General features: G+C 43.6%; 1 protein-coding gene across 10 annotated transcripts in view; it reads left to right on the top strand.

Annotated features, from left to right (window-relative positions):
* The window catches only part of AFF3 (ALF transcription elongation factor 3), a 568,021-nt gene that overhangs the window by 31,186 nt on the left and 513,410 nt on the right, over window positions 1-23,425 (top strand). For 8 of the 10 annotated variants that reach the window (XM_053200457.1, XM_053200460.1, XM_053200461.1 and 5 more), the window contains exon 2: window positions 10,741-10,851. In XM_053200457.1, the coding sequence (XP_053056432.1) occupies window positions 10,799-10,851 (53 nt within the window). In that variant the 5' untranslated portion in view covers window positions 10,741-10,798. Of the gene's footprint in view, window positions 1-10,156; window positions 10,292-10,478; window positions 10,592-10,740; window positions 10,852-23,425 lie in introns of those variants that run through there. The other 2 variants (XM_053200459.1, XM_053200458.1) reach the window with 2 other exon arrangements.

Here is a 23,425-nt window from a genome sequence, read left to right on the forward strand (position 1 = left end):
AGTCTTTTATAAAGCAATAGTAGTTAAAGTGCGGATCTGACCCAAGGAAAGACAAATGGACCAATGGAAATGAGAGGGTCGCTAGAGAAAAAGACCTGGACTAGAGCCAAAAGAGACACCTTATCCTGACCAATTGTGTGATAGCTTCCCCTGAGTCAGGGACTCTCCCGACTACTTCACACCAGTTAATCTTCACACTGTCTTGGGATGGGACAGGCCATTGGAATTTTCCCCCCAGATAATTCTAATCTTTAGCTGTATGAAAACCACCTCCCCCAACACACACACACACACACACACACACACACACACACACACACACACACACACTCACACCTCTCTCTCTCTCTCTCCTAAATTTCAATGAACAATGCAGTTTTTGTTGGGTTTTTTTTTTTACTTATTTAAGGCTCATTAGGATGCTGGAGAATGCGATTACATCATATTCCAAAACGTTTTGAAATCCCATTTAGATATTTCTCTTTCCCCAAATTTCTACTCCTTTCCCTTTCTCTTCTAGCTAAGTTATTCTTTTCTTCCTGTACTTCTGTTATTTTTTGTTTTATTTTGCAGAAAAATTTTCCCCTTCCCTGTTTACTTCTCCTACATCTCTATCATCACCTAGCTTAGCAAACAAAAGTTTTTTTTGAGGACTTACTGTTATAAAGGGGAGAGAAAGAATGAAAGTACTTCTAGTTTAATGTTTTCCCCTGCCACATACAGCTGTGCATGGCTTGCATTATCTTCTTTTGTGTATATTTTCAATACTATCAGGACAAAAAGAAAAAGAACCTTTTCATTTTGGAATGAACTCAAGTGCTGGAGACTAGCACGGTGCAGACTGAATGAGTGCAAGTGCTGGGCTCTAGATGTGCTGCTCAGCCAGTCTTGCAACAGGCCTCAAGGAGCCAGCATCCACCTACCCAATTAGTGAAAAGGTGCCTCATAGCATAAAAGTACTTTGGCAGCCCCAGCTTCGTGAATGTGACCCAGACAGCCACACAGGACCCCACACTTAGAAGGGTCCTGTGCTTGTCATTATTTGAAATTCTTACTAATTTATGCACAAGGGGCTCAACATTTTCATTTTGCTCTGGGCTCTGCAAATGATGTGGTCAGCCCTGTGCTGAGGGAAAGGGTTTATAGTGTTGCTTGATTTTACAACAACAAAAAAGAAAAACCTCTGGGCTGAGTGCTTTGTGAAATACTTTCTCTGGTTTCTCAGAAACCATTTCCTCTTTTCAGCTCTTAGTTGTCCCCCTGGGTTTGGCAGCTGCTGTTCACTTGCTGCTTTACTGAATCTCTGATGTTCGTTTCCTGCTCACTTAAGATGTTTTCACAACGGCAAAACAGGTTGGGTTCTTTTTTTTTTTTTTTTACCACCTGACTCCAGTCTCTTGCCCTGTCCTTGCCTCCTTTTCCCTTTTCCCTTCTCCCTTCATTCTGCTTCTGCTCCCAAATGAACATGACCCACTGATTGCCAAAACCCCCCATCCCAAGGCAAGGCTTTGACCACACAGAATCTTCTCTGTCATTGGAAAATGACATGCTTTTTGTCTTTGTGCTCAGTTGTGTGCTTTTCCTTCTGCCTGGAATGCTCTTCCATCATTACCACCTACGCTACTTTGGCTTTCATTCTTTTAGATCCAACCTACATGTTCTTTTCTGTATTAAGCCCGTTAAGAGTGCCTCAGGCAGAAGTTGTCACTCATCTGCTCTTGTTCTGATAGCTTTGAAGACACACCTCTGTCATAGCAGGTAACACAGAATGGCATACAGAGGTTGTTCTTCTCTTTCATCCTTTCCCACCCACCTTATTCTGGAGAAGCCCATTCAGGACTTGGAATACAACTCAGTCATTCTTTCTAGAAAGTTCTTCCTGAGTACCTGAACTTCTCTCATCATAGCACTAATCAATGTTATAAGATAATCAGTGACACCATGTCTGTTTCACTTAGGGTGGCAACCTGAGTGCCTAGCATAGTTCTGAGCACGTAACTGTCTCAATAAATATTTGTTCAATTCACGAATGAGTAAGTGAATGGTGTATGTGCATTATTGTCTAGACTGTGGGCTTTGCAACTTTTTTTTTAACTTCTCCCCCTCTTTTCTTATTTCTTAACCCACTGATTGGCATGTACTAGGTATTCAATAATTTTGTTCAGTAAATAAATATCTGAAAGGACTTATGTGACCATGGAGCCTGAGCCCAAGGCCTGGGCTTGGGTAAGTATCCCCAGTGACTTCATCCTTGACTTGGGGTTGTATTCTTTAGAGGAGGATGATAGGGATGACAGCATGGGGATCTGGGCTGACGCTCACTCAGGACCAAGAGGATGAATCTCCCTTTATGTTGCAATAAACCTCATATTGTTGTCTAGAGAGTGACAGAAAGTAATGCTACATTCATAAAAATGTAACTGTCTGTGCTAAGTATATAGAATTATAATAAGCATCACAGGAAGAGTTGGAGCTTTGGAAAAGCAGTGGGAACCATCCCTTGAAGAAGCTGCTGTCTTTATTTAAGGGTGAGCCTGACCCTTAGACTCATAGCTTTAATCAGGGCTCCTTCCTGTCCTCACTGTCATCTTCCTCCTATGATCTTGGGCTCCCGTTTTCTACCTCCCAAAGTGCAACTTCTTCTTTGAGACCCAGCAGGGAGGTATCTTTCTTTTGAGGAGTTTCCTGCCCCCCTGTCTTGTGACAGGCATTTTCCTTCTTGTGGCCAGTTCAAGTTCTTTTTGAAGCTCCCTTTTTCCAAGAAACCAATGATTGGTTGGAAGAAGGTGGGGTTTTTCTCATTCCCCTGTCCACGTGCTGCTTTTAAGAGACTGGCTCTCCTTCTCTGTACAGTATTCCCAACTGGATAGGGAACTCCCTGTTGCAAAGGTGCCAAAAAAATTATGTGAGCCCGCAAGTCTCAGCATATGGAGCACCAAGAGAAGGAATTCAGTGAATCTGAGCTCTAATTGAGTACTTACTGCAAGTTAGTAATGTGCTAGAAAGTTACGGGGAAATCAATTTGGGATTCATAAATATAAGGAAGAATGTTGCTCCCGTCAGAGCTGAGCTCTTTTAAAATGGAATAGGAAGCCTTTCAAGAGAGTGAGTTACCTATCATTAGAAATGTTCATGTGTAGGCTGAGCATACCAGGGCTGATCTGGAAGGAATTCCTGCATGGGGTAGAAGGTTGGCTAGAGAGAGCCTCTATGGTTTCTTCCAAATTTCAAGCTTCTGCAATTTTATTATGGGGTTCTAACCTTGTAATGCAGTTTATATTTCAAAATACTGTACTTAATTAGTTGTTTTGCTAAACTCCTTCTGAAGTAAATCAGCTTCATACAGTGGTAATTAGTTTATTGGTAGAAACAATGACTGAGTCTGAAGCATGCATATTTTTATGTATGTGACAAGGACACAAGAAAGGCTGAGTATTATTATTCATACACTGTTTTCCAGAAATGAGATTTTCTAGTATCCCTGTGAGGATGTAACAGTAACTTAACTAAGTTAATAAATAACATGAAAATAAAGAAACAATCATTAATATGGAATATTAAAAAAATGCTGAAGCCAGATTAATCGATCTTCAGACAATTGAGCATAGTTTCTTACACTTGGAGTGAACCCAGAAGATTCTGGCAAGATTATACTTAAGAAGGCACATGTAGCCTTCTCCAAATCGCAGTTCATCCTCTTGCAGTGCTGTCCCTGCTGAGGCACATAGTATGAGACATCTGGAAGACCTGAATTTATGGGCAGAGTTTTGGGCACACTGGAGAGACCATGACTTCTCCATCAGTTAGCTATAATGATAAAATAAAATGACTACAGTGGCTCAGCCAGAGAGTCTTACTTTGTCCCCAAAAGTCCAGAGACAGGTAGGTGGTTCAAAGATGGTATAACTGTGTGAAGAAACCATCAAGGGTGTAACCTCCTTTTAACTTCAGATCTGCCAACTCTAGTTTGTGGTTGTTGCCCTTTATGTTCAGGATGGCTGCTCCACCTCAGGCCTTCAAGTATATTCTAGACAAGAAGCAAGTGACCTAGAGGAAGCAATGGTGCCTATTTCAGGAAAGCAAAACTTTCTAAGAAATTCCAGTGAACTTGAACTTATGTCTCATTGGCCCAAACTGTTATATGCTTAGTTCTTGCTGTAGTAGAGCCAAGAAAATATAGTTCTTTCAGTTGGGCTTAGTACTTCCCCAAACCAAACTTAGGTTTTGTTAGTAAATAAGAGGAGGATACATACTGGAGAGGCAACCATTGTCTGTATCCTGATGAGGTAGACTCTGCTCTCTATTTCGTTTTTTCTGGATGGAGGACCTTTGCTAGACTTTTGAGCAACTGGAGATGCCACTACCTGAAAGACCTTGTGAGGATCTTATACTGCTGCCCTTTGCGCATGTCAATATTTAACCCATCAACACATAATTTTGAAATTTTTCTGTCTTCAGGCTGTGAGCCATAGTTGGTCCATTTGCAACCTCAGTGTCCTCCAGGGTCTTCATGGGGACAATCAGCCCCATGCTTGAATACTTTCTGGTGCTATAGAGAAAAGAGTCTGGCACCTAAAGTCATGTTATGAGTTCTTTCTCACATTTCCCCCCAGACCTAAACCAAGTCTCTTCCTCTTGGACGTGCTGGTCTTGCTGTCTGTTAACAGAACAGCAAGCACTCCTGTTTGGAACAGACCAACACCTTGAGATTTGTTTAAGCCAAGGAGGAGGTCCTACCTTTAAACAAAAAAGATTTATGGCTTTCCTGATGTACTCCAGGGATTCCTGTCTGACAGTGCTCAGGAGAAACCACTGAAAACAGAATTCTAACATTTTAGAGCTGTCAGAGACAAAAATTGACAAAGACAAAAAATGTCCAACTCAGCCTCTCATGTGGCAAAGGAGGGCACTGAGACTTGAGAGGATGCGTGTCTTACTCCAGGTGTGGTACGGCAGAACTCAGAGGTCAAAAACTAGGGAAAGGAAGATTGCATGGGGAGAGGTAGAATGCTCTCACCTTCTGAGTAGATTTGTATTGCATTTATTATTTAAGCACCTACAGGCATGGGAATACTTCAATGCTATAGACAATTAAGGCAGAAATTATGGGAGGTGGTATAGTGTTGTGCCTGCTTAAATCTAATCCCCTCTCTTTTATGCTCTGGTTTGTGATGCTTATCTGCTTCTTAAGTTTACTCCCCTGTAAAATAAAAGCAATGATAACACACCTCATGTGGTTTTAGGAGGAATAAGTGGAGTTGCCACTTAGAACAGTACTCAGTTATAATATAGAAATATTATAATATAGAAATGTTTGCTATCATTATGATTAGTCATCTCCTCTTCTCAACAGATTAAGAGTCTTTGAATCTTGCACGATGGTCATTGCACACTTTGCAGAAGCACAACAAAAAGCCAGTGGGGATATTAATTTTAAGTCAGGATGGTTGGTCCTTGTTACCAGCACCAAGGGATTCTCCTATCACAAATAATGGGATTATCCCCCAAGTAGGTCAGGATGGCACAAAATACATGATCTGTGATAAGAAATACTTTTTTTGATCTACTTTTATGACTATCCTATGCCTTTTCTGCCAGTATTTTAATTTTCAGTAGATATGCCTGCTTTGTTTCTTTTCTTTTTTAAAACGTGGTCAGCTTCACACACTAACTAGTCTTTTGTATCAGCTATATAAGAAGCAACTAACAATAAAGACGTTTGCATGGAATTCTTACACCAAATCAGCTTTTTCTTAAAAATCTCTTTAATTGGACAATACTTTAATTCTCTAAACAATGTTATGGTAGTTGACCACATTTTGAAATTATCTTTGTCTTGTTTGGTACTTGAGTGGCATGAAAAATTTCCCTCTGCTTCCTTACCCCTCTCCCAAGGGGTCATTTTCCCCGCTCTTTTCTCTGCCCTGCCTGGCCTCTGACCCTGCCCAACTCTGCTGTTTCCATGGGCTTCTGAATCTAATTAATGTCTCAGTGGCTGTATAAGTGAATTATGTAGGCAGGAGGATGTTGGAAAGTTTGAGGAAGGTACGTACATTCCTTAGGGAAAACCTGGTTTTGTAAAAAAAAAAAAAAAAAAAAAATATATATATATATATCTATATATATATAGATATATATATATAGATATATATATATATATATGGAATGCACTTGGAGGAGGTAGAATGTTAGTAACATACTTATACTCATTAAGTATCTCTTGCTTGATGAGCAGATGCAAACTTAGGAGCTTCTCTTTTGACATGTGGGCAATAATCAGTCATTATAGAATCTGGCTGAGGGGACAGATGATCCAAATATTGCCACCATTGCAACACAAGTGCCACGCAACTAGGGTATTGGCACCCCTTCCCCTCCCCCTCCATTTTGCAGCCAGTTCACAACCACTTGTGGGAAGCATGTCCTTAGATAATCTCTGAAATAACCCTGGCTACTAGGGCCACAAGTCCTTCTCAAACTCTCCAGGGTGTGAGCAGGCAAGGGGGAGGGGCCAGAGTGCTGAAGTTCTCTGCCAGAGGATACTGTCAGAGAGCCCAAGGCAGAGATGGTCCCTATGCCCCATGTTTCCATGGAAACATAGGAGGAGTGATGACAGCCAGCACAGCCACACCATCTGCTCAGGACCTGGTGAACGATGAGAAAAATAGAAAAAGAAAGGCACCTCAGATCCTAGGTTAGAACCACTCTGAGATACCAGTACAGAGGGAAAGGCACTAGAACTCCTAGTGGATTAAAACCCAAGCTGTCCTGGGGCTCAACATATTAGCATGTAATTTGCAAGCAGAAAGCCTAGGGGGCTTATCCTGCGATCCCTAGATACAGTTACAAACACTCAGGAAGCCTCTGGAAGGAGAAGCAGACTGTGATGCCTCTGCAGCCTAGCTGGAACTGGAGAGAAGGTTCAGTGACAGTCAGTGACAAGCAATGCTGCAGGAGGTGGGTTGGGGGCTCCCCTGACCTTCCAACAGGAACACCTGCACGGCTGGCTTTTAGCCAGGCATATTTTTCTGGGGGAAGGGTGGGAATTATACAAGGAAAATTTCTACCTGGTCACTCACAATCGTGACCTTCCGAGTCGTAGCCACATCTTCAGAATCAGACATGAATTAACATAGCCATGCAAAGTTTCTCTTCTCTCAATTTGTACCCAAAGAGATCTTTGTTAGACGCCACAGATTTGCTTCTGGGTCCGTTTTGGAGGCTTTCAGTTCTAGGTTGGTGGAATGTGAGTGGGGTCCTTGCTGGGTGCACTCGTCGGCCTGCCCCAAGACTGATCAGGGTTCATTTCTCAGCCCTTTCTGTTCATAGATCTAGCTTACAAAAAAGCCAACCCTGACTCAGGGAGCCAATAGCTCCTCCCTTAGCTAACTCCCCCAGCGGCTCTTCAGAGCTGGGTGGTTTCATTCAGCTCTCTGTAGTGTTATCTGCATCTATCCAGGGAAGGGGGGAGGGAGTCCCTCAAGTCTGAAGGTCTTTAGTATGCATGGAAGCTACATCTGCTTTATAGGAAACACCAGTTCTTATTTTTAATTTAGGGAGTCTCTTACTCCTTTGCAAAACAAAACAAAAACAAAACCCCCAAAACCTCCCTTTTAGTTCTGGCATTCTAATCCCAGGAAGTCCAAACTTTTTTTGCTTCTTATTAAGGATTTAAAGTTTTGACAGCTAGATTGCGCACTTGTTTTGGTATGTGTATCTAGAGTCTAGAAGATAATGGGAACATCTTAATCCACCAGGTAAATGAAAATAATAAAAAGATCACCCTATAAAGGTTCTCATTAACCACTCTACATCTTACTTGCAAGTGCTATTAATTTATTTCTACGACAACTTAGTAAAAATGCTACCTACAGGTATGATTTGGGTTTCTTCAAAAGACCATATTCTCGGGGTGCCTGGATGGCTCAGTCTGTTGGACGTCTGACTTCGTCTCAGGTCATGATCTCACTGCTTGTGAGTTGGAGCTCCGCATCGGGCTCTGTGCTGACAGCTCAGAGCCTGGAGCCTGTTTCCCATTCTGTGTCTCCCTCTCTCTCTGCCGCTCCCCTGCTCGTGCTCTCTCTCTCTCAAAAATAATAAACATTAAAAAAAAAAAAAAAGACCATATTCTCCAACTGGACACTATACACAAAAACATACACTGGAAATAAATGTATTAACATAACTTCCTCTATGTTACAGGCCCCAAACAGAAAATAAGGGCTATTCCTGAAGAAAGATAAATACCCACACTGAAATTGCTTTGGGCTCAAAGTACATTCATGTATTAACACGAGGCACGGTGTTTAAATGCAAATATCAATCTACCTATTACTATGTGACTTTTGAGGAGAGGCCTTTTTTGAGTAAACCACTCCACCAGCTCTATACCCCCCAGCGCTTTCTCTCTTTCCTTTTCTGGGACCATCTATTTATCATCAATCTCTGTGGTGGTGAGGGCCAATCTGTATCTTAAGCTTCAAGCCCAGGATGGGACTCCCAGTAAACATGGTTCTGTTTGTTCTCCAGCAGCCCCTCTTTGTATAAACATATGTGGTGGGAAGGGAAGGAAAGCCAGATCTCTGTGAGGGGTGGGAGGTCTCCTTTCTGGAGAAGCTTCCAGGCTGCAGCCCTGAGCACAGGGACAGGATGCATTTCTTGTTCAGGCAGGGGAACTTGCAGTTCTTCCAGAGAGGGGCTGTTCTTCTCACTCTCCTCCACCCTCCACCCTCTTCCTTTGTTCCTGGGAATGCTGTCTGGATGTCTCAGGCATCTCACTTTTGCCAGAGCAAACATTTCCAACAAGGCTTATGCTAAGGAGATATTAGGAAGACAGATTTTTTTTTTCTTCTCTTCAAATGCACTGTAGATTGGGATTTGGGAAGTTAGCCCTTCACACCTGTACTTTCTCCCCTATTCACATTCTCTTTGTTCTTTTGTAGCCATGTTACTACCTTCAACTAATGAGGGAGGATTTTAGGGGCTGAGAGTTGTCGGCTTGTAAAATAAAAATTCCATTTTCTCAAACTATGTTGATACTCACTCTATCTTAATTGTTTTGCATTTTGCACATTAGTTGTGGATGCTAATAAAGGAAGGACTACTTCAGAGCTGGGGGAAGACAAGGGGGCTGAACATTTTGTAATCCAACCCAGATAGGTAAGAATTCTTATTGGTCTTTTCTTCTTCCACATGTTGTCCAGACTTAGTTGGTTAATCCTCATTCAGAGGTCAGGGAGGTGAGGAGGACTGATGGAGGGATCCTGTGACTTCTCTCCAAGGGTCTAGATTTCTGGTGGCTCCAGTCAGTGGTCCTTCTTGTTGAGAATGAACAAAGGGGAGAGTATGGGAAAGGCCTCTGGAACCACAGGGAATTGGGGGTTTGGTGCAAGTGATGGAGTATAACCACACTGCTCTGTACCGTTCTCTCCAGGAATTCTCTGGAATCCTCAGTGAGGCTCCCAGAGCTGTGGCCAAGAGGACAGGAAAGTCAGGTAACTGAGGGAGGGTTCTGGTTTCGGCCAGCTGTGGTGGAAAAACAGGGCCATGGTCCTGATCTAGGCACGGGCTTCTCAGCACGTTTGTAAAAGTAAGGGAAGGGGGGAGGACTGTTCTTTACAATCAAGGAAGTCATAATAAAAAGGACCTGATTTTTAGCAGCCACAAGGATACTCTGTCGTCCTTCCAGCTGACAATATGCCACTCTCCAGACAGGAGATGGGGCGAGAAGTTAACAGTCTACACCCAGAGGCCTGTCTCCTCTCCCAGTAAGAAATAAAAAGAAAGAAGGTTAGTTTCCAGGGACGGCCAGCTGGAGGATGCTGGGACCCCCGCTGTAGGCCAAACTGCAGGTCCTGTCAGAAGAGGTTTCCTCCCTTTCACTTAACTTACTGACTCCAGATATTTTAAACGATTTGTTTACAGCGCGGCTGCAGGCAGCTCAGTTAACTCTCCCGGTGCCTGGGGCGGCCAGGGAATTTCCCAGCACGCCCTCCAGTTCTGCAGCCTGCACTCCGCCCGCGGGAGCGCCTGGCAGGGTCCGGGGAATTCTGGGCCCCCAGAGAAGTGCGTGCTGCCCGGGCAGGGCCGGGTGGGGCCGGGCAAGGGCGAGAGGCAGAAGATGCGGCAGGCCGGGCCCGGCTCAGCATCCCGCTGCGCTCGGCACCGCCGCCTTTCCCTTCTCCCCGGCTCGCAGGACCGCCCCGGACGGCCCCGGGCGGCGGCGGGTCAGACGGGCCTCGGGGTCGCAGGGCGAGGGGGCGGCGCGGCCTGCGAGCGCCGCGGGACCCCGGTGAGCGGCGCGGGGAGCGCAGGGGCGCGCGGGGCGGGCGCGGCGCGGGGCTCACGGCGCGCGCGCGCCTCGGCCTCGCCCGCGCACACGCGCCTCCCCGAGGAGAAAGAGGCGGGCGGGCGGGCGCAGAGCTCCGCGGCGGCGGCGGCGGCGGCGGCGGCTGCAGCGGGCCGGGCCGCCGCGAGGGAGGGGAGGAGGGGCGGGCGCGGGGAGGGAGGGGGGCGAGGCGGCGGCGGCGGCGGCGGCGCGGCGAGCTCGCCGCTCTCTCCTGAGTGTGCCTGCGCGCGAGCCGGAGAGCGGGTGAGTGCGCCGGCCGCTGCCGCCCGCCCGGCGGACCGGGAGTCGGGGGCGGTGGGCGCCGGGAAGCCCGACCCGGGGGCGGGCAGCGGGCGGGCGGCGGCCGCTCCGGCTCGGCCGGGATGCACCTTGAGCGGCGCCTTTCGTTGCAGCGCGCGGGCGGCCCGAGCCTTGGCGGCGGCGACGGCGGCGGCGCTGACACCTCCCACCATGGACAGCTTCGACTTAGCCCTGCTCCAGGAATGGGACCTCGAGTCGCTGTGGTGAGTCCCGGTGCCCGCCGCCTGGGCAGGCGGGAGTGGCGAGGGGCGGCCGCGGCGGCCCGCGCGCCCTTACCTGGGCCGGGGGCTCCGGGCGGCCGGCCGCCGTGGGGGTGGGGTGGGTCAGGGGCGCCCGCCCCGCCGGCTCCTTCCTGCCTCCCCGGGATGGATGCACGGCCGCCTTCCCGTCTTCTTGCCCCCCTTTCCTGTCCTCTCCCCCGGTGCTGCCCGCCCCAGCCCAAGGGCTGGTGATCTGGGGAGCCAGGGGCAGAGCGCAGCCATGGAGAGAAAAGGACCCGATTTCTAGAACGTGTCACTCGTGCCTGGGGATCCACCCCTCGGCCCCTAGCCCCTCTCACCTCCCTTCTCTTAATCTGCGCCCTCCCTCATCTCCGAGAGCCTCTGGTTCACACCACCGACCCCCTGGAGTTGGTGCTGCTGCGAAGTGCCCTTAGAGGATGCTCCAGCCTCCTGCCTGGAGGCGCCGGGTCTGGGCGGCTACATCTTTTCTGTCTTCTACCCACTCCCACCCGAGATGGAAAGTGAAGACCGGGGGCAGGGGGCGAGTGCGGGAATTCCAGAGGCCTTGGCCCGGGGGGACTCGATTCCTCGAGGTTCACAATCCCTTTGGGCCCTTTCTTCACACCTCACTACAGTTGTACTCCTCCTCCTCCTCCTCCTCCTCCTCCTCCTCCTCCTCCTCCCCCCCACCCCGGCGCCCCGCGTGTCCCTTTATTCCACGCTCACAGCTCGTAGCCTGGGGAGCGGGCGGCCGGGGGAGCACTCCGGGATCTGTTGCTCCGTGTTCTCACGTTGAAGAGCTGCTGTAGGTAAATCGCCGCTAGAAGCAGTTTAATTCTCGTTGCGGGTTTCTTAAAAATCCCATTGGCTGCTTCAGCATCCCTCTTATCCCCCCACCCCCCTGGCTCCTAAATGTTTTCACCCAGCCCTATTCAGGTGGTAAAATTACTGCCTGCATATTCCTGGAGGAACTTGTGTTATGTTTAATATTTACGGGAATGAACAGCTGCTGGAACAAGCATATTAACTGCACTCTGTTCTGCCTCTGGTAATTTTTTTTTTTTTTTTTGCTTTAATTCAGTAAAGAGTTCACATGTGTCTAAAACTGCAAGTGGTGTGCACATGAATATGCAATGTACAATTTTAAAGCTAAGCTGCTTTAAGATTTATAGATTGTATAGATGATATGTGGATTATTTCAGTGATTCGGGCTTCTGGTGACTTTTATCTTTCTGAAGCCAGGTGTAACAAACTAAACTGGACACAAAGCAAGTGCATTATCGAGCAGTTTCTTATAAAAGATCCGGTGGAGGATGAGTAGCTCTGCATAATGCTGCTGCTTATAAAATACACAAGGATGGGCCCTATTGTAATAAAACTTTTATATATTACACTGGAAACTTCAAAGAGCCAGTGCAGAAAGAATATGAAACATGTTATTACTCTATAAAAGTTGCTAATTACTGTCTTGTTGCTCCTGGGGTTATTTCAGCCTTTCATTTACAGATACCTATTATTTTACAGGTTTACATTTAGAAATGTTGGTTTCTGGCACAAATTCATTAGGTTTCTAGATAGAAACTGTGCTTTAAATGACTTTTGCTTTTAAAAGACAGTTTTTCAGTCAAAGGGAAGAACTTACTGTTTTGGCATGTTTTTATGGTGCTTGTCAGCTTGCTGACTCAAATTGAAGCCCCCTCATGACTTTCATAAGTACTGTTGTGAAATTACCAGCTATACTCTGTGGGCTTTTCCAGTACGGGGTCTAAGCTTTATTTCTCTTTGCATCCTTAGTTTCCAGCTGGGTTACCTGGAGCACAGTTACATGTTGCATGTCTATTGCATTGACTTGAAATTTACATTAGCTAGGGTACATTTATTCTTTTTAAAAATGAAAAAACTAAGCATTTTTTAAAAGTTGCTGTACATACAATCAGAATTTAATCAGTGCACGGGTTTATCTTTGGCTTATGAAAACGTGCAGGCTTTCTTGCTTACAATATAGTAGGACAGTTTGGCTTAACTGAAAGAGTGTCTCAAGTTTGCAAATGTAAAGTTTACATTTGATAAAGGCTAACATATTTATGATATTTATGATTTATTTATGATAAAGATCAATCAAACTACTTGGGTATGCATTTCTAACACAGACCTTTTCTCAGTCATGGATGAATTTTTGCATGGTATTTTCTAACTCAGTGTTATGGTTTATTTTTAAGTTTATAAGTTTTTAAGCTAATGGTTTATTCTTAAACTTGTAAGTAATCCAAAATAACTAACATCGAGTACTTTCTGTGTGTTAAATGTTTTCGTATCCATTGTTTTCTTATTTGAATCTCATAACAATCCTGGAGGTGGTAAGTGGTAGGAGTCCCATTTAATAGACAAGGAAATGGAGGCTTTGAATGGTAAAATGACTCCACTGAGACCATAAAGCAAATGACAGTAGAAATTTTAAGTTAACATTGACTGAATGCTTACCATTTACCAGGCTGTAAGTACATTACATGTTTTAGCTCATTTAGCCCTCACAGCCACCTTAGTAACAGCATATACTGTTACTATTCCCATTTTACAGGTTGGGAAATTGAGGATGAGAACGATCAGAGGTAACCTGCCCAAGGTCACACATCTAGAAGTGGAGCAGCCATATTCGAACCAACCATTAACTTCTCAAAACTCAGTTTTCTGACCTTAAATCCAGTGTATTTTCTACAGAGCTGCAGATGTCTCCCAGTTCATGAGGGCGGTTCTGAAGTTAATTACAAAACAAAACCTTGATGGACTGGAAGTTAAGGTTCTGTCAAAATATCAAAGAAAGAGAAAGTCAGAGCCCTAAAAGATATTGATCTAAAATTAAAAATCTAAAAACAGAATACCATGATTTGGGAAATTATGCCTGCCCTATGTGAATTAACCTATAAATATCTGTAAGTTTAAAATGAATACCACTGAAAACTTCTTTTTTTAATTCATCTTAGAAAAACACCTGTTTTCTTTGGAGAGGCTGGGGGAAAGTACAGGTTAATGGCAAAGGAGAATGGTATTTTAATCCCTAACAATTCTTTCTAACTGGTAGACATTGTTTACCAATAAAACAGATTGCAGTTTGTTAGTTGTGACTGTAGCTTTGAACCTGTCTAGTTGTGGCAGAAATTGTCCCCAAATGCCTGTATACACAGTATAAAGAAAAATGTTCAGTATTGTTGAAAAAAATCAATGTAGACAATCTCTGTTCAATATTCAAGAACCATCTCCTCAGCCTCTTTGCACCCACTCCCCATACTGTCAAAACACCCATAATTATTTTTCAAAGAGGCCTTTAGAGTCTAAATTATCCAGATAGCTGTTTCAACTTTTCCTTTCAGCCTTACTTAAAGTTGAAAAGGGTAGCCCTAATTTCTACTTCTAATTTCACTTCCCGTGTCTGGTTTGAAGCAGAATCTAACCAAGAGAGAGCTTGGAACAAGGTGAAGGCACTCATTCTGTAGTGGCTCCATAAATTCACTGGGTAGAATTGGACCCCTGAAGAGTTGGGGATTCAGGAAGTTTGTAGGGGCAGAAATTCTGAGGAATAGCACCTCTTTCCAACCTCCCACTCTCTTCCCCTCTTCCTGTCTGCTCCTTCCTGTTCTCCGCCAGCTTTTGATCAGTCACTGGACATGTAAGCCATTCCTCAGGGCCTTTAAAATAATGACCATCCTTTTTACTAGGTTAACCATTACTTTCACTGCTGTAAGGGATACAAAGATGAGTAAACTGGGTTGTACATGTGATTATCTAATAGGGGAATGATACGAGTATATAAAGGAAAAGGAGGTTTTCAGCACTGGCGATTCAGAAGAGAGAAAGACCATATTTGGGACTGGGGTGGGTGGTAGAGGAGGGAAAGAGGAAAGATTGAGTTTAAAAAAAAAAAAAAAGGCTTCCATGGAAAAGGTGGCCTTTGAACTAAGCCTTGGAAGATGAATGGGATTTTTACAGATGGTGGGGGTGGGGGTATTGAGAGGACATAGAGGCATCTTGAGCAAAGAAAGAACTTGAACAAAGGCTTTCATGGTGTCTCTGAAAGATCCTTTTATGAATCATGGTGGAATTACCTACACCAAGTATTTTAAAGATGCCAAACTTTTGTAATTATGAGGTAGTTTCAGTGAATGGGAAAGTGTTCCAAATGAACTTAGTAAAAAAAATTGTATTTAATCTTCCTTTAAATATAAAACATTTTAGTTATTGGGGAGAAAGTGTCAAAATATAATAGAAATACTCAGATTTCTCTCTACTACTCCCCTCGCTGTATCCCTCCCCACCCCACCATAGGTTCACATAGGCCAGAATCCATTTACTTTTATTCAAATAGGCATTATACTTTATATTCTTTCAGATTGGAACCTTTGAAGTTGTGATAAATGGATTGTTTCATACTCATCAATTTGTTTGTTCAGTAAGCATTCACAGAGTATTAGACATTACTATATGATAGGTACTATAGAACAGTGGCTTTCAAACGTTTTACACCATGATGACTCACAGTAATAAACACATTTAACATTGCAACCCTTTGTGCGTACACATACACATAACTGAAATAAATAATTGTCACAAAATAACACTTATCCTTACTATGTGTGATGCACTTTGATATTTTCTATTTTATTTCCATTCTATTAAAAAAATTTTTTTTCCATCTGCCCATGGGTTGAAAACCTCTTGCACCCCCATGTTCCAGTGGGGGAGGGGAGTGAAGCAGAGCTCCTAACAACATAGGGATGCTTCCCAGTCGAACCTACTGACATATTTGGTTCTCTTCAAATCAACTGCCAGCCGACATGCCCAAGCCATGGCTTCATCTATGCCTCCTTTAGTTAGGCTTCCCAGGCCCTGTATAGTGTCAGAAAACTGCTCCAGATTCCTGATCTTGACCCTCAGGTACCTTGACCCTTTCTTACCTTCCTGGAAAAGCAAACATTTTAAGGCCTACCGCTATCCCTGTTGTTGGCTCTTAGTGTCAAAGCAGTTCACCAGAACACAAAAGGCAGGAGAGGTGCACACAGGGACCCTCCACATTCTGTCTGCAGGGTGATGGGTAGAGAGCAGGCCAGTTGGTTGTGCTCATTGTCCATGGCCCTAAGCGGCTGTATGGTTGGCAGCAGTGCTTGTCTTTAGTTGAGAGCCCAGAGCATACCCACAGCTTGGGAAAGGTCTCAGCACGTGAGGGGATGAAAATATTTCCCAAAGTGGCTTTCAGGGCTAGGGCCCGTGGGCTGCAGCCTCGAAGGGGGCTGGTTGCCTGGGTGCAGGAGGTAGAGAGGTGTTGATGGGAAGCAGTAGAGCACTGGGGGCAGGGAGCTGAGTGCTGCATCCATTTGTGAGAAGCATCAGCCTGGCTGTGGGTAGGTGTGTTTTGGAGAAAACCAGGTGGGAAGACTGGTTGATGCCTGGTGTTGGAGTTGAGGACTCAGGCTTGGCTGGGGGCCACACTGTTACCAGAGAGGATGTGAACTGGGTGTGCGGATGAATTTTAACCAAATGTCTTTTGATGACGATGAAGATGAGTATTGTGTGTGGGGAAATGATTCCTTCCTGTGTTCCAGATTCTCTTTTGTGAAAATGTAGGAGGGTTATAAAATGCTAGGAATCTATTTTGGGAAAATGTCCCTGTGAACCAGAATGGGTCTAATCAATGACACTTCAGATGTAGCAACTTGTACAAAGCCCTTTGGCATATTGTTGGTTAGCATCGGAGTCAAATTAAGAAAAAAAATAACCTCAAAAGGAATGCAAGATTTTTTGTGTATAAATGGAATTTTTAACCTGGAAGAAGTTTGCCTGTTTAAATTTTCTTTATTTTGAAAACGAAGCCTTGGTAGCAAAATCAAGGCCATAAAAGACAATTTTAATATCATTTAATGGTAACATAATGTTTCCTTGTTTTATTTCAAAGTGAAATCCATAAAACTTATTTTAAATGTTGCCTGTTCTCTTTTGTCTGGGAATTTAATTGAGGTTTCTGAATTCAGCTGGCTCCAACCTTGCTTTCTGTTTGGCCCTGGGCAGCTCACGATTTTTCTCATTTCCTATTCTCAGTCTTGGTTTAATCACTTATAAAATGACAGCACTTATACTGGCCTACCTCATAAGGTTGTGATGTTAAGTAATAAAAGTGTCAATTGCTTTGTGAATGCCAAATGTAGTTCTTTTAATACCCTTCGCTTCCTTAAAAAGTCTCTTTATCATAAACAAGGAAGGATACAGAAAGGCCACATTGGGTCAGGTCATCCATCTGGTACAGAGTTCTCTCTCCAGCAATGGGATCCAGGGACATTTTAGAGTGGAGGTTGGTTGGTAGTTTTTTCTTAGTTGTATATCATAGTCTAGCAGACAAATACACCCTTACTTGTGGTTGTGTTAACATATGTAGATATATTAACCATTACATAATCTTTGATGTTTCACTGAGAATGTATTGAATTACCACCCATTACATCAAATGACTTCATTTGGCACTGTGGGTCTCATTAAATTATGTCAGGCTAATCATAATTTAGTTTCAATAGAAACAAAATACACAGTTATTACCAGGGTAAGAGGACACCGCACCATCCAAGAAACTAAATGGGTTTAGTCTGCATAAACTAACCCCTGGGGACATGACAGGGGCCCTGGAGGGGTTGAGGGAGTTTTACTGGGAAGCGGGCATAAAGTTGTTCTGGGTTATTTAAGGGCACCAGTAAGTTCAGGGGGTATGAGAGTATCTAAAGGGGATGTGACCCGCCTGTCTTAGGGTAACAATTACCTGTCTGTAGGAGGCTTATAGATGCTCTGCCCGCTACTCTATAGAAAAGATTCCTGGGTATGTGGACTAGCAGCAGTAAGTTGTCTGAGTTCTTCCAACTTCAGAATCTGTGATCATTTCCATCATAGGAGAGCGGGAATCAAAGTATAGAAGTCATTAATTTTCCCTTGTGTATTTTCCCTTTGTAATTTCTCCACTCACATGTGGAGGATGGCATAGAGGGTACTTAAACTTCTTCACATAATTTCTTCCCAGGGGGCTCATTGTTAGCTGAGGTAAACAAAAAAGACTGTAATTTGAAGACCACTCTAACATAACAACTCAGCTTAGAGTTATGTGTTAACTTGATGCTGAAAATAAGTTTAATTTTACTTTTTTATGGACAGGAAATTAGTTTTCAGAAATCCTCTGGAGTGCTGTAATATGAATCTGTTAGTCTTGGTTAAATCTTTGTTGTCATACCTGTACTGTTTACCTGAGTTATGAAGTGACAGAACATATTTTCTGTCAATGTTCATTGAAATGTTAATTAGTTACCTGGCAGTTTAGATAGAAAAAGCCTTTACTCTAGTGGATCATCACCAGTTCTGGGAAATAATCTGGTTTTGTTTTCCAATTTCAAGATATATTTGTTTTTCTATAAAATATATCTTGAGGAAGAAAAGACCCAGCGCTTAGAAAACTATTTTGAGAACACAGGTCAGCGTACTTAACTGTCACCCAGGCCAGTGCTTCTCAGACATTAATGTGCCTTCAAATAGCTTAGGGATCTTGGTAAAATATTTATTATGACTTAATAGGTCCAGGGTGAAGCTATGATTCTGCATTTAAAAAGAATCTCTTTTAACATACTACATATTCTTTTTATTTGAGGGGAGGGGTTGTATAATAACAGTACAATTCCATAATGCCAGGAAGTTACATTCAGATGCAGCATTTATTTTATTTTTGTGGGTCTTTATAATACAATTTTGATGAGTGAGGGGGTGGTTAATTGTATCCTAGTGGGAATAAAGTGGTAAATAAACATAAAAGCCTAAGTAAACAAAGTTTGTAATAAGTAGGCTAATCACTTTTTGTAGCATTACAGTTGTTGTTAGTCCTTCGAAGGCTGGGTCCTTCTGCATCAAGAGTGAATGCTCAGAGTAGCTGGATACACAATCTTACACTTCTGGATTTGTCAGGGAATCTCAGTCCTTCCTGTGGGTGCCCAGGACTCAGACCACATGTCTGCCTTCTCTCCCAAGCCATTCTCTCTTTGGGAGGGAATTGGGGATGCAGGGTGCAGATGGGAGGTGGGTTGGCAGTGGTGGGGGAGAGGGGAATGACTGCACAACCCTGTGGCCAGCATTACAAATTGCAACTTTCCTAGTGTCCTGGGAGAAATCAAAACTCAAGCTCCAAGTGGAACCAAGGGTAAGTCTCAGACACCTCACATGGGAACCTTCTATCCCATTGCTGCCAACTACTGTCTCCCTCAGCCCTGACCAGAGTGCCCTCCTGAGTCCATCCAGTGGGCAGGCATAGCTGCCGTTCCTAGGCTTAATTTTCCAATCCTATTTCATTAGAAAAATAAGTGCAGATAGGAATGATTATGTGAGCAAATATAACACAGTTGACTTTGAATGTGCTGTCAGGTTGGCAGGAAATTTATTTACTTTATCTTCTTGAGAGAGAGAGAGAGAGAGAGTGTATGTGTGTGTGTGCGCGCGCGCGCGCGTGTGCATGCCATTCTCTGAAATGGTGCAGAAGACTGTTGCTGATTAAGAGCAAGCCACATTGGGTGTAAACAATTGTGACTATTTCAGATTTGGAAAAGAAAGCTGACTTTAAGGAATGGTAGTGACCAGTTCAAATCTTGCAGCCTTGGGACACATGTGAACCCACAGAGGAAGTGCTCACAATAGCTTTTAGCCCATTGTTTGTGGCAAGACTCCTCATTTCTACTTTTAGTGGCCATGATGCTGCCTTATACATCATAATCCAGTATGCTGACTAATTGTGTTTAATAATTTCTTTTAATTATGCAACATTATATTCCTCTAATTTAACTTTTCTTTCAGGTTGGGGGGAGGTGAGGGAAACTATTTCCCTCAAGCATGAAGATAGGTCAGGCCCATAATAAGGAAGGCAAGTGTTTGGTTACTGCTTTGGTTTGTACTAGTATTACCAAATTAATGTATTTTCTTTTACACAAGAGAAAACACTATTTATTGGCTATCAGTATATGGTACAAATCACAGAATAGTCAGGTGATTTAGACAACTCTCAACAAAACAAAACAAAAACAAAAAGGACTCAGAGTCAGCCGTTTGCTCTGTTGGGTCCTAAGAAGAAATACCCAGGAGTTCCTTAAGAACAAAAAAGCAGCTGATGATGGTCAGCTAAATTCTGAACTTTGGTTACATTATTCAGGCTTTTGGCCTTGACTGAGAAGATAGCCATCAGCATGGCCCTCCCTACTTGCTCCCTTTCCTACCAACCATATTCCATGGCGGAGAGCATACTGGTGTCATTTTTCAGAACTGAGCAGGAAAATGCTGTTGGAATTTGAGGACTTTACCTCAGGCTGAGAGGCCTGTATCTTCAAGGGCCATGGACTCTGCAGCTCACTGAAATAGAGGCTCAGGATCCATAGTGTTTTGGTCCATCCACTTTCTGAAATGTCCTGCCAGGTCCTCTCCTGGTCTGCAGCAGTGGTGAAAATGAGGATTCACCTTGTGGGAGGGTGGGACCCTTTGAGCAAACTCTCTGAGCTGTCTGTTTTCCTGAGGAAATAGGTAGCAGCATCAGCAGTAATGGGAAAACCATATTATTCCAACCGACATCCATATGGAAGAGCCTTCTCTTTTTGATGTAAAATCAAATGGTGTAATATTTTCCTGTGGTATACCAGTTGTACCTCTGGCTGTGTAACTCTGTAGGATGAAGCCTTTGACCTACCCTGCGTTGTCCGGGCTCAGGTTAGGGTGATGCAGATAAAGTCCATGCTGTGTCTGAGCACCAGACACATCTGCTGCTGCAGGGTATTCGGAGCGTGGGACAGATGTTGCGTGCAGAGGCTGCTGCGTCCTCAGAAGTGTGTCCATGTGCAGTGCAGAGCTGCTTAGCTGGTACCACATGGACTCTCCTATTTCTGTTCCTTTCATTGAAGATAGGTCCTTCTCCAGAATATGGCATGACTTCTTCTGAGAACTAAATCTTTAAGGTGACTTTCCTTTAGAGTGTTTTGTTCTGTTTTTGATAAGTAGATTTTAATCTTTTAGTATGAGCAGAATACCTGAGAAAATTCTCTTGTGGGAGAGCTGGCGTATTTTACCTGCTACCTAGCCACCTTCTCCCTCCCTCTCTTCAGCTTGAATGAATACTCCAAGGCTGAGTTAACAAGTTCTCAGTATGGAAATTACATATTTATAGTCTAAAAAGGAAGTATGGTATTTTAGTTTCTAATATTTAGGTAGATAATTAGTTACATAAATTAGTTTCTATTCTTTTCCTTACTCTTATCCCTCAGAGCGACAAAAGCAATATTTTAAAGTCCTAGAATATCATATACAATAATGTAACACAGTATAGATACTTCAAGCTGCTCTTTGTAACTTTCTTCCTCTAGATTTATAGGTTTCTGGGTTGAGATGAGCAGCCATTTATTGAACCATACACAGAAGTGAAGAGACCACTTTTCTAGCCCTTGATGTGTTTATACTTTAGCCTGGAACAGATTATTTCAAATAATCTCAGTAGAGTTTTTATATGCTCTAATCGGGAATCCTGTGGAATACATAAAAGGGAGTGGAGTTTTAGGGAGGATTCCTGGAGAAAATGACATCTAATTTGAGTTTTATAGGATGAATAGGAATAGGAATTAGGCTGGGAGTAGGGTGAATGTGGGTGGGTACAATGGTGCAAAGAGTGAGCAAAGGCACAAAGGTGGAAAGTAGCATGTTGTGAACAGCAGTGAATGCAGATAAGTTACAGGTCTGAAGCATTCAAGATGAGGAGTAGCAGGAGAGGAACTGGGGGAGAGGAGCCCGGGAGCCAGGCCTTTGAGGGCCTTGCTTGGCATTCAGAGAGTTTGAACATTTTCTATTAGATGATAGTCTGCTATTGAGGGTTTTGAGCAGGAGAACAAAATGGTCACATGTTCTTTTTGTTTTTATTTGTAGAAGGCATTGTCCATGGATGAGTCTGGTGCCTCTGAGGGGCCACATCTGAAGGATCAGGAGGTCAGTCAGGGAGTGCTGGCTGCCAAGGCGCAGCCAATGAGGATGGTGGGGAGGAGGCAGCGGAGAGGTGTTTAGGAGATTACATTGGCAGAATTTGCTGACTGACTAGACAGATGAATCAGGGAGGATGAAGGACCAAAGATACTTTTAGAATACTTAGCTTGTGTGATGAGGTAGGGAATAGAAGAGGAGGAGCAAGCTGAATGGAGAAGGATGAAGTGGTTGGATTTAAATATGTTGCATTTGAAATGCTTTTGGGCCATCCAGGTAGAATTGCCTGTAGAAAGTTTGCGGTTCAGAAGGTTAGGACAGAAATAAAGATTCGGGAGTTATCAGCATACAGGTATAGATGACATCTGTGGTTTGGGCAAGATTACCAGGGAGAGAGGAGAAAATGAGAATTAAGCTGAGGACCCAGAGGGGTAGTGGGAGGGAAAGCAGCCCTTGAAGGAGGTTGAAAAGAAATGGTTGGAAAGGTAGGAGACCATGAGGAAGTGGCGTCCCAGGTCAACTGCTTTAGAGTAGTCATTTAACATGAGAAGGTTGAGGTGGTTTATGGAGTTGGCAGTGGGGGTGCAAAAAGGAATGAGAGATGTGTAAGGGGTGATTATGAATGGTCTCCTCTTGAAAGGAAAGATGGGGCAAATGAATGGAGGCATGTCTCAGAGAAGGAACAGGGCAGGCTGGGCCAGGCCCAGAATAAGAGGAAGAACGTGTGGGTGGTTATAGATGTAGATACAATGGGGGTGGTGGGTGGAGACTTTTTAAAAACGTATCTGTGAGAAAAGGAAGTTTCAGGGCATGGAACCATAGAGAAGAAGATAGTATTGAATATTAGACTCTTAAATGTAAATAATAAATGTTTCATAGATAGTTTTGAACACATGACTAATGAATGAAAAGTCTGCATAAGCCACTTTAGCATAAATCTATGTCATACCATCTGTAATTTAATTAGAATGTTTTTTAAAGTAATTTTGATTCAGAAGTAATTGGATGAAGCTACATAGCCAGGAAAAAAATTGTAGATTTTTTCTAATTGAAGACTGTTTAAAATGGATTTTTAAAAATTGTTTTCAAACACACAAGACTGACAGAGTCCGATGCCCTAGGATGTTGTTCTGACATAAAATGGCTGTATCTCCTTAGAAAGGTACCTTGACCTCCTATCTCAACTTTAACCCATACCCATATGATTGCTGCCCAGTTTTGGACTTAGAATGACCTCAGATTCTCCAGCTGGATGACAGCCCACTGTGGTCTGTACAGTGAACCTAAGTGATGTAGTAATTGTTTCTACAGACTTCAGATTTGGGTACTTTTTATTCTTTTGATTCCCTTCTATTATCACTGCATTAATTGCTGCTACAGAACATAGGATAGTTTTACATCAAATTGCCTGATTCTGGCAAACCAAGAGATGAGTCATTACATATTTCTTTCATACTGAATTGTGAAATCAACATTCCCTAAAGGTTGTTTATGACATCTATCAGGTTTGTCTACTTACAGATAAATTAAAATGACAAAGTGG

Source organism: Acinonyx jubatus, chromosome A3 (genome assembly GCF_027475565.1).
Source record: "Acinonyx jubatus isolate Ajub_Pintada_27869175 chromosome A3, VMU_Ajub_asm_v1.0, whole genome shotgun sequence".
Lineage (NCBI taxonomy): Eukaryota > Metazoa > Chordata > Mammalia > Carnivora > Felidae > Acinonyx > Acinonyx jubatus.